The following is an 11,876-nucleotide window of genomic DNA, read 5'->3' on the forward strand; positions in this document are numbered from 1 at the left end:
AATCGAGAATCGCGTTGAATCGAGAAAAAAAAATCGATTTATAATCGAATCGTGACCCCAAGAATCGATATTGAATCGAATCGCAGGACACCCAAAGATTCGCAGGCCTAATATTTATCCCCAGATATATATTTTTTTTAAATACCCGCAGTGTCAAAAAACTATCTAAATCAAATGGAACGCAGCGAAGATGAAATGTTGGATTCTTGTGCAAAGTTCATCTTGAATACGACCTGTTGGAGGCGGATGCAGCCAAAAAAGTCCTCGGAAAAAGACAAGGGAAGTGCGCCCCCTGCCGGTAACTGCGCTCGTGTTAAGCTCTTGATCCCAAGCATCGCCATATTGACGTCCCAGCAACGCTGAGAGGTAATCGTATTTTAGCACAAATCGTCGTATGTTTGTCGCTGCCGTTAAGCCTTTTACCAGAGAAGGGCAGCTGGGAACACGAAGAGCAGCCTCGGTACCTCTCCGCGGCCACATTGCTGCTTGTAGGGTGTTTTTAAGGCGTTGTCAGCCAGTTGCCTCGCCATCCAAAGCAGGCTATTCACTCCCCCCTCTATTAGCATGTTGGCTTAGCACTTTTTAGCTCTAGGAAATACATTTTTCGAAGCTTCTACGTCGGCTCAACATAAATGAAGATAATATGACTAAGCGATTGTTGCCTTTTACTACTAAGTATTTAATATACAGTGTCCTCAAGTCCTCGCGGTGCTTGCACGTTGTGTTATATGTGACTTTCCAGCCGGCTTTTCCTTCACACTTGACGAGCTAATGCTAAGCAGTTAGCATCCCAGCCAGCTAGCCGGCTTGCCCGCTGGTTAGCATTAGCTTCTTAGCACTTGTGCAGGCCGGGGACCAATAAGGTTTTCCGCGTATACCCGCCCTGTTCATTCAATTCTTCTTAAATTGGCCACAACCGCCCCGAGTCCCGTGACACTCGATCGCATCATTTAAGTGAATTAGTTGCTCGGCTACATCAAAGAAATGTAGACGTTAAAACCATAATAAATGGCTTGCGTTAGCATAGTTTGACTCATTGACAGCATTGATTCTAATCAACCTACTTTGTTGTTTCCCTGACAGGAGATATTCCCTTGCGGTTGCCCCCAGTGATGACTGTATTGAACCCTGTACCTCCTGATTAAATTGGTTGGATGCCCCCATTTAACACCCAGGTGGCTTTTTTAGTAGTTTACCTTTTTACATATTGTCTGCCATGTAATGTAATTAGTTTCATGCAAGGATCCATTAATTTTGCATAGAAAGGTACTTGAAGTCACATATCCAAGCTTTAACAATGTGCCTTTAATATGTTTGCCAGAGTAGCTTTCCAACTTCAGTGGCATCGCAACTAATCTCACTTCAATTCATCTGTCACCATCATCCTGGAGAAAACCGTCCAGGTATTTATGTGATTACTGTGAACAGGTCTTAGGGTTGCACGATTAATCAACATAAGTTCAACATTTAATTAGTGCGATAATTAACTGCAAGAGGCTGAGTTTTTTCCCCCTCCCACCGTCACCGGCATTTGAGTGACAGGCATATTTGCCTGTCAGAATTGTTGAGCGTCGTATTTGTTCGTCTCTCGCTCAAACAGCGAGAAAGATGTCTCTCTGGGAATCACTGTCAACACCTGAGCGTGTTTATTTAACACAGGACACACATACAGACAGCCTCTTGACTCACCAGGTCTGCAAAATGACATAAATTAAGGGAATAAACATATGATTACAAGGCCAAATGTCCCGCTGAAAAATTTCAGCTTCAAATTGGATGGGCAATCACGGACGAACGAGCGATAATGCCGTGATCACATGATGGAAATAAACAAGACAACGTCTGACCCTGTTGTTCCAACTGGTAAAAAATGCACTTCAAGATGTTCAATATTTATTTTTGACGTTACATTTTGCTAGCAGAAATGTAAGTATTTTTATTTAGGATAAAGTTATTTAGAATTATACTTAGACAAACTTTAATGATCCACAAGGGAAATTGTTCCCTTGTTTACCTTCCAATTACAGTACAATGGTAAACAATTTTACAGTAATGAGAAATACAAGTGTATAATATTTTATATTGTTATTGTATATGATTACATTACATTATAATCACCGTATAGTTTTATCGTATTTCTTGAATTTAAGAGCATGATGTAGACAGTCTGTCTGCTTAAAGCCAAATACTTTGTCAAGTAAATTATTGCATCTTGTTCTAATGTGTGACACCTTCAGACAAGAATATGTTGACAGTCTAAAAGTATCATGTCTTCCTTCACTCGTTATTTTTGTACGGTAGTTTAGGCATTTTTAGGTTTAAAATACAAAAGTTGCAAATCTATTCGCAATTTTGGAGAGAGAAAATCCAAGTTTTGTTTCTTTAAATCGTGCAACCCTATCATGTCTTTAGTTGAAAATAAATATTCTTCTAACTAGTGGTGACATTGTTGCTGTGTTTTGCTCTAGGAGATTTAGAGAAGATTCCGTGTAGAATATGTCTGGCCCTGTCCCAAGCCGCTCTCGAGTTTACCCTGATGTAAACACACAGAGACCAAGGGAATACTGGGACTACGAGTCCCATGTTGTTGAGTGGGGGTAAGACAAATGTGAACTGGTTTAGCACAAGTAGTAGTCTTTATCAATTGAAAATGTTGTTAATCTAAACATTGTTGCCCATTCAGAAACCAGGACGACTATCAGCTAGTCAGAAAACTTGGGCGAGGCAAATATAGTGAGGTCTTTGAAGCTATAAACATCACAAACAATGAAAAAGTGGTTGTCAAAATACTAAAGGTAAGGCTCTTCTGTCTATGTGGCAGAATGTATGAGAAAGTTTTGGAATTCCAACAATGGTTGCTTTTTGTCTTTTTCTGCAAAGCCGGTGAAGAAAAAGAAAATTAAGAGAGAAATAAAGATTTTGGAGAACCTCAGGGGTGGCCCAAATATCATCTCACTGTTAGATATTGTCAAGGATCCTGTGGTATGTATTTGTACGATTAAATAATAACATTTTCCATTAGATGAATCACAATTTTTAATTTGTATTTGTCATGATTGATCACAGATTATTACTTGTTCGTATAATTTAAATTAACATAACGACCCCAATATTTTGACACAAATACAATTTTATTCAGTGTCATACAGGAACATTTTCAAATGTTTTACTTCAATGTACATCAATTAATTGTTCAAACATTGCCAACAATTGTATTTAAAGTTCTGTCGGGGTTTATTTTAAAGTGAAATTTACCAGAGAGCACAGCACACCAGTCAGTCTCCTCACTCATCTTTGCGCTGACCTGATCATTGATCATATAAACCTGTGCTGCCTTTCATATAACCATCCACGATTAATTACCGGTAATCTGCGTATATACATGATTAATGCGATAATTGTTGGGGATAACTCACATGAGTTAACTCGTTATTTTTGACGGCCCTAATTTGTTCGTAACTAATTTTACACATACTAATTACAAACATACAACATAGATTTGCTACCCCAGACATCTGTCATTGCACAAAATAATATTGTGTACGTAAGCACACTTAAGTTAATTAAACATTTATTCAAAACTTTGTGTGTAACACATGCACACCATGGCTATTACATCTATTCATCCATCTTCCACCGCCTGTCCCTCTTGGGGTAGCAGGGATGCTGGAGCTTATCCCAGGGCAGAAGGCAGGGTACAGCCAGGACAAGCCACAACCTCATCATAGGACCAACAAAGTTTGCCAATATGCAATTCTGGTTTTCAACCATATATTGGTTCACTTTACAATAGAGAGGCTTCTGGTGTTTTTAGTTAGGCAAAGTGTTTTGTATTCCAATGTGAAAGCGCTGTGAATAAATTCATATTTGTCCGATTTTCCTTCATGTTGTTTTTGCCACTATGGATGTGAAATGGGTCATAAATTGTATTCTTTATGGTCTTAAAAGTCTTGACAAAATTTGACTTGTTGAAATCTGCATATACCTTGTTTATGTGAATAGTTACACTTGCTTTTAAAGTGTTGCGTAATTTCACTTTTCTTGTAGTCCCGAACCCCTGCTTTGGTTTTTGAACATGTGAACAACACAGACTTCAAGGTATGGTTCAAATCTACCTTGCATCTCCTTTCTAGAATAAAACATCTAATAACATGTGTCTTGCTTTACAGCAATTGTATCAAACACTATCTGACTTTGACATACGGTTCTACATGTACGAAATCTTAAAGGTAAGCAAGTCAACTTTGTGTGATGGTTTTGATTGGGCACTCGTTTGTCAGTGTTTGCTACTAATGTATAAACACTGCTGTCATTTTAGGCTTTGGATTACTGCCATAGTATGGGCATCATGCACAGAGATGTGAAGCCACACAATGTAATGATCGATCATGAACACAGAAAGGTATTGGCTCTCGCATTTTTCTCTAGAAAGACAGCGTTTTATTCCACTGTTATTATGAAAACATCTCTATTTTTCCTGTAAATGTTCAGCTTCGCTTAATCGACTGGGGATTGGCGGAGTTTTATCACCCAAACCAGGAATATAATGTGCGAGTGGCCTCCAGGTACTTCAAAGGACCTGAACTGCTGGTAGATTACCAGGTGAGGTCATATTTCTTTTTTCATAAGTTTTTCTGATTGGCACACGCTTGTCAACTATTTACCTTTTTGCCTCTCGTGCAGATGTATGACTACAGTTTGGACATGTGGAGTTTGGGCTGCATGCTGGCCAGCATGATCTTCAGAAAGGAACCTTTCTTTCACGGTCACGATAACTACGACCAGGTAGGATGAAACAGACCATCGCTTTTGTTTGTTTTATTCAAATATTGGTTCCCCCATTTTAACCAGAGCTAAAATTCTATAATCTAAAATCAACAGCTAGACAACTTTTACATAATTTGGTGTTTTACACAAACACACATTAGAACACGTTTTGGAAGAGATAAAGATTAACATTAAAGCTGTAGTATGTCACCGGCTTAATAAAACAATTTAACCCAAAAAATAAGAACTCCGTATATTACCAATAGTAATTTTAAGAATACAGATTTAAAGTACCAGTAGAGTGGAAAAACAAGTTAACTTTATATGCTTAATTGTGTTTCATTTTATCCATTAAACCATATCCAATTTTATTTACATTCCGCACATTATGTGAAAATGCCGTCTTTACATCACAAAATGCCACAAATTCAGTCAGCTATTTTGAATATTCCACTCCGAGCTTCTTTGGTAATTTCTGTAGATTCACGTCACTGGAGTAACACTTCTGCACTCTTACATAGTATCAGATCAGTCATACAAGTCTGTATATAATATAGTAACAGACACGTTCATAACAACATGTAATATGTACAATATTTACCGTATTTTGATCACTTTATTCGGTCATGTCTTCGGTTGGTGTGTTCCTCTCCTGATTTCTTCCGCGCATTGATGTCCGTTTCCAAAGCAGCGCACTTCCAACTTCTGGCAACGAATGTGTGTTTTCTAATCATGGCAGACTTGGTAATCGACAACAAATCAATCAATGTTTATTTATATAGCCCTAAATCACAAGTGTCTCAAAGGGCTGCACAAGCCACAATGACATCCTCGGTACAGAGCCCACATAAGGGCAAGGAAAAACTTACCCCAGTGTGACGTCGATGTGAATGACTATGAGAAACCTTGGAGAGGGCCGCATATGTGGGTAACACCCCCCCCCCCTCTCTAGGGGAGACCGAAAGCAATGGATGTCGAGTGGGTCTGACATAATATTGTGAGAGTCCAATCCATAGTGGATCCAACATAATAGTGAGAGTCCAGTCCATAGTGGGGCCAGCAGGAAACCATCCCGAGCGGAGACGGGTGAGCAGCGCAGAGATGTTCCTAACCGATAGACAGGCGAGCAGTCCACCCCGGGTCCCGACTCTGGACAGCCAGCACTTCATCCATGGCCACCGGACCTGTGTGTCTCCCCCTCCACAAGGCAGAGGGGGGAGCAGAGTAGAGGAGAAGAGAAAAGAAAAGAAACGGCTGATCAACTGGTCTAAAAAAGGGGGGCTATTTAAAGGCTAGAGTATACAAATTAGTTTTAAGATGGGACTTACGGTAAATGCTTCTACTGAGGTAACATCTCTAAATGTTACCGGGAGGGCATTCCATAGTACTGGAGCCCGAATACAAAACGCTCTATAGCCCGCAGATTTTTTTGGGGCTCTGGGAATCACTAATAAGCCGGAGTTCTTTGAACGCAGATTTCTTGCCGGGACATATAATACAATACAATCGGCAAGATAGTCTGGAGCTAGACCGTGTAGTATTTTATACGTAAGTAGTAAAACCTTAAAGTCACATCTTAAGTGCACAGGAAGCCAGTGCAGGTGAGCCAGTATAGGCGTAATATGATCAAACTTTCTTGTTCTTGTCAAAAGTCTAGCAGCCGCATTTTGTACCAACTGTAATATTTTGATGCTAGACATAGGGAGACCCGAAAATAATACGTTGCATCGAGACGAGACGTAACGAACGCATGAATAATGATCTCAGCGTCGCTAGTGGATAAAATAGAACGAATTTTAGCGATATTACAGAGATGAAAGAAGGCCGTTTTAGTAACACTCTTAATGTGTGACTTAAACGAGAGGGTTGGGTCGCAGATAATACCCAGATTCTTTACAGAGTCGCCTTGTGTAATTGTTTGGTTGTCAAATGTTAAGGTGGTATTATTAAATAAATGTTGGTGTCTAGCAGAACCGATAATCAGCATTTCCGTTTTCTTGGCGTTGAGTTGCAAGAAGTTAGCGGACATCCATTGTATAGATTCATTAAGACACGCCTCCAGCTGACTACAATCCGGCGTGTTGGTCAGCTTTAGGGGCATGTAGAGTTGGGTGTCATCAGCATAACAGTGAAAGCTAACACCGTATTTGCGTATGATGTCGCCTAGCGGCAGCATGTAAATGATAACAAGTGACGGGCCAAGAACCGAACCCTGGGGAACTCCGCACGCTACCTTAACATAGTCCGAGGTCACATTGTTATGGGAGACGCACTGCATCCTGTCAGTAAGATAAGAGTTAAACCACGACAAGGCTAAGTCTGACATACCAATACGCGTTTTGATACGCTCTAATAAAATATTATGATCGACGGTATCGAAAGCAGCGCTAAGATCAAGAAGCAGCAACATAGATGACCCATCAGAATCCATCGTTAGCAATAGATCATTAGTCATTTTTGCGAGGGCTGTCTCTGTAGAGTGATTTGCCCTGAAACCGGATTGAAAAGGTTCACAGAGATTGTTAGACACTAAGTGTTCATTTAGCTGCTGTGCAACAATTTTTTCCAGGATTTTCGAAATAAACGGAACGTGGGACACCAGTCGGTAGTTTACCATGAGGTCAGGATCGAGGTTAGGTCTTTTGAGCAGAGGATGAATAACCGCTTTTTTGAATGGTAGGGGAACAGTGCCAGAGGAAAGTGATACGTTTATAATATTTAGCACTGATGGACCTAATAATACAAAAAGCTCCTTGATAAGTTTCCCAGGAAGTGGGTCAAGTAAACATGTTTGTTTTATCCCACTTACACGCCGTAATAATTCCTCTAATTTTATTTCATCAAAAAGAGAGAGACTATTTTGGAAGGCGGTATCTGTCGTATATACAGTCATATCTGTGTTAATATAACCCAGTTGTAGCTGGGATGCGTTGTCTTTAATCTCCTTTCTAATGAGTTCAATATTCTTCTTAGAAATTCATAAAGTCATCTGCCGAGTGGGTGGCGCTATTGGGCGGAGTCCCTTGTTGGGTTAGCGATGAAACTGTACTCAACAAAAATTTAGGGTCGTTTTTGTTGAGGCGGATGAGATTTGAGTAATATTTAGCTTTAGCTAAGGTAAGCATGCGTTTATAAGTTATTAAACTATCACTCCATGCTTGATGGAAAACCTCAAGCTTAGTCGTGCGCCATTTGCATTCCAGCTTTCTACATGATCATTTATGAGCTCTAGTTTCTTTTGTAAACCATGGTGTGCGCCTTTTAGGGGCCCTTTTTTGCTTTAGCGGTGCTATACTATCAATGGCTTCGCGCAGGGCATTGCCAAAGTTGTTAGTGAGGTTATCAATAGAGCCGACATAATTTGGGAATGAGGCCATTACTGAAGGCAGTAGGTCAGCAAGAGTCATCGTTGTGGCAGCATTAATGTTGCGGCTGCTGTAGCAGTTATTATTATTATTAGCTTGTTGACAATGAGTCAGAACTTTGAATTTTATAAGGTAATGATCGGACATCACTTTAGTATATGGGAGTACCATAACTTTGGAGGTGGTGACACCCCTGACCAGCACTAGATCTATCGTATTAAATTAAAGACAACTATTTTTGGACAAATCAGGATTGACAACCTTATAAAGTTAAGTCTCAACGATAGTCACACACACACACGAGGTGTGGTGAAATTATCCTCTGCATTTCACCCGTCCCCATGTTCACCCCCTGGGAGGTGAAGGGAGCAGCGAGCAGAAGCAGTGGCCGTGCTCAGGAATCATTTTGGTGATTTAACCCCCAATTCTAACCCCTTGATGCTGAGTGCCAAGCAGGGAGGCAATGGGTCCCATTTTTATAGTCTTTGGTATGACTCAGCCGGGGTTTGAACTAACAACCTTCCAGTCTCAGGACGGATACTCTAACCATAAGGCCACTTTTGAAGCTGAATATACAGAGGATGAACTACTTATAGAAGCCAGCACGAAGGAAGGGTGAGATGTTGGAGCAGACGGAAGCCGAGAGAGTGAAGTTGGCGTGACTTGAATCTAGAGCTGAAACAATTACTTGAGTAATTCGAATACAAAATATATTCGAGGAATTTCCGCTGCGTCGAGGCGTCCTAAGTTTTTTTTTACGGCATTTTGCTTCGTTAAGGCCATGTCCACACGAACACGGATACTTAAAAAACGCATACTTATCTCTGCGTTTAGGCCTCTTGTCCAAACGCAGACGCATACTTTTGTCCTTAAAAACGTCAGACTTTTACAAACGCTGGCCAAAGTGTAGAGTTCCAAACCTCTCCACTCAGCAGAGACTTGTGATGACGTCGCGGTTGTACGCTGTCATTTCCAAGCTCAACAACACTGCCTTTAAACACATAATAAGAGGACTTAATGTATGTTTGAACGTAAACATGCAGCTATTTTCACTGAACATTAATAAAAAAGACACATCAAAATGGGCTTTGCGACATTTCCGCCGGCGCTAATGACAGTCAGCTGTTTTGGATACGATCGCTATCAAACCTCCGCCTGATGGAACAACTTTGACAGGCAAGACTTTTTGCTGTGTGTCATAAGAAAGGTGCAACATTATCTTATGTTTTTAGTCCTTGTTTAACGACAAATCATGAAGTTAACTTCCGTGTAGCGATGTCCGATAATGGCTTTTTTACCGATATTCCGATATTGTCCAACTCTTAATTACCGATACCGATATCAACCAATACCGATATATACAGTCGTGGAATTAACACATTATTATGCCTAATTTTGTTGTGATGCCCCGCTGGATGCATTAAACAATGTAACAAGGTTTTCCAAAATAAATCAACTCAAGTTATGGAAAAAAATGCCAACATGGCACTGCCATATTTATTATTGAAGTCACAAAGTGCATTATTTTTTTTAACATGCCTCAAAACAATAACAGTGCAATACTTTTTCATAACATGGTCACTACTGCCTAGTTTCTCTTGTTATATTCTTATTTTACTGTTATATTTTTATTCTCATCGTTACTTTTTATTTTTATTCTTATTGTAATATTTTTCTATTCTGTTTCCATTTATACCCCCATTATTTACTTTTTACTTTTTAAATTCGATCTCAATTCTGTACACTGCTGCTGGAATTTTAATTTTCCTGAGGGAACTCTCCTGAAGCAATCAATAAAGTACTATCTATCTATCTATCCAAACAGCAGCTTGGAATTTGGGACATGCTCTCCCTGAGAGAGACTATGAGGAGGTGGGGTTGGGCGGGGTTTGGGTGGGTCGGGGTAGGGGGTACCGGGTGGGTTTATATTGTAGCGTCCCGGAAGAGTTAGTACTGCAAGGGATTCTGGGTATTTGTTCTGTTGTGTTTATGTTGTGTTACGGTGCGGATGTTCTCCCGAAATGTGTTTGTCATTCTTGTTTGGTGTGGGTTCACAGTGTGGCGCATATTTGTAACAGTGTTAAACTTGTTTATACGGCCACCCTCAGTGTGACCTGTATGGCTGTTGACCAAGTATGCATCGCAATAATTTGTGATGAAAACAGCCGGTAGATATTATGTGACTCGGACGGCACGCACGCAAAGGAAATGCCTTTAAGGTTTATTGGCACTCTGTGCCTCTCCCTACGTCCATGTTAGTGGCGTTTTAAAACGTCATACATTTTACTTTTAGAAACCGATACCGATAATTTCCGATATTACATTTTAAAGCATTTATCGGCAGCCCGATAATATCGGCAGCCCGATATTATCGGACATCCCTACTTACGTTTCTTGCGTCCATTTTTGTAGATGGAGCCACTGTGCTCGCGCGTAAAAATCGACCAAGCAACTAAAAAAAACATAATGTACCGTATTTTTCGTATTATAAGTCGCTCCGGAGTATACGTCGCACCGGCCGAAAATGCATAATAAAGAAGGGAAAAAAACATATATACGTCGCACTCGAGTATAAGTCGCATTTTTGGGGAAAATTTATTTGATAAAATCCAACACCAAGAATAGACATTTGAAAGGCAATTTAAAATAAATGAAGAATAGTGAACAACAGGCTGAATAAGTGTACGTTATATGACGCATAAATAACCAACTGAGAACGTGCCTGGTATGTTAACGTAACATATTACGGTAAGAGTCATTCAAATAACTATAACATATAGAACATGCTATACGTTTACCAAACAATCTGTCACTCCTGATTGCTAAAGCCAATGAAATCTTATACGTCTAGTCTCTTACGTAAATGAGCTAAATAATATTATTTGATATTTTACGGTAATGTGTTAATAATTTCACACATAAGTCACTCCTGAGTATAAGTCGCACCCCGGCCAAACTATGAAAAAAACTGCGACTTATAGTCCGAAAAATACGGTAATCGCTAAACTAGCCAGAAACAACAGTGAAGTACAGTTTAAAAAGTTTAGATGGACCCATGTTACAGCAGAAAGTAAGCAGCTATAAACAGGAAATTAACAAGTAGCTTCATAAGAGTTACAGAAAAGATAATACAACTGTAATAGTAATGCAATTGTTGATGTGTCAGTCGCAGTCAGTACATGACACATAAGAGGGCGGATCGATCTATAAAATAAATACCAGTATATGATATATATTAATACGATTACCGGTAGATCAATATTTTTTCCCCTCAAAGTATTTTTATTTTTTTGTTTGTTAAATGGGTCCTTTTTGTTTGTTAAAGGGGTCCTATTGTGATTTTTTTCTACATTTAAAACACTTCTTTGTAGTCTACATCACATGTAACGGTGGTTCTTTTGTTGAAATGTTGCATGGATTATGTTTTTCAGAACGTTTTCAAGCAGATTTCTGACCGTCTCTTCAGAATGTGCCGATTGTGGGCGGTCTTATCACGTGCCTCCACTGCTACTGTGTCTTATCCCCGCCCACATTGTTGTAGTTTTTAGTGCTTCCATAGCAAGTCTGCTGACAGATATGATCGAACTATACGCTACTTTTTATTAGAAATGGCAACAGAGAAGGATGCATGTCCATGCCCGACCCAGTCTGCCCCACAACAGGAGGATAGAGAAAAGGGAGCTTATTGACTACATCGTCGGACTACATTGGCGGATGCGCGCAAGGCACATTTATACCATGTGT

General features: G+C 39.9%; 1 protein-coding gene across 7 annotated transcripts in view; it reads left to right on the forward strand.

Moving 5' to 3' along the window:
• Window positions 1–221: 221 nt before the first annotated feature.
• Window positions 222–11,876, forward strand: part of LOC133599943 (casein kinase II subunit alpha-like) — an 18,649-nt gene continuing 6,994 nt past the window's right edge. For 2 of the 7 annotated variants that reach the window (XM_061952831.1, XM_061952860.1), the window contains exons 1-11: window positions 222–366; window positions 1,084–1,175; window positions 1,322–1,403; window positions 2,469–2,597; window positions 2,684–2,795; window positions 2,881–2,982; window positions 4,048–4,098; window positions 4,170–4,229; window positions 4,319–4,402; window positions 4,492–4,602; window positions 4,684–4,785. In XM_061952831.1, the coding sequence (XP_061808815.1) occupies window positions 2,497–2,597; window positions 2,684–2,795; window positions 2,881–2,982; window positions 4,048–4,098; window positions 4,170–4,229; window positions 4,319–4,402; window positions 4,492–4,602; window positions 4,684–4,785 (723 nt within the window). In that variant the 5' untranslated portion in view covers window positions 222–366; window positions 1,084–1,175; window positions 1,322–1,403; window positions 2,469–2,496. Of the gene's footprint in view, window positions 367–408; window positions 461–1,083; window positions 1,176–1,321; window positions 1,404–2,468; window positions 2,598–2,683; window positions 2,796–2,880; window positions 2,983–4,047; window positions 4,099–4,169; window positions 4,230–4,318; window positions 4,403–4,491; window positions 4,603–4,683; window positions 4,786–11,876 lie in introns of those variants that run through there. The other 5 variants (XM_061952845.1, XM_061952839.1, XM_061952853.1 and 2 more) reach the window with 5 other exon arrangements.

This window comes from Nerophis lumbriciformis, linkage group LG04, assembly GCF_033978685.3.
Source record: "Nerophis lumbriciformis linkage group LG04, RoL_Nlum_v2.1, whole genome shotgun sequence".
Taxonomy (NCBI): Eukaryota; Metazoa; Chordata; class Actinopteri; order Syngnathiformes; family Syngnathidae; genus Nerophis; species Nerophis lumbriciformis.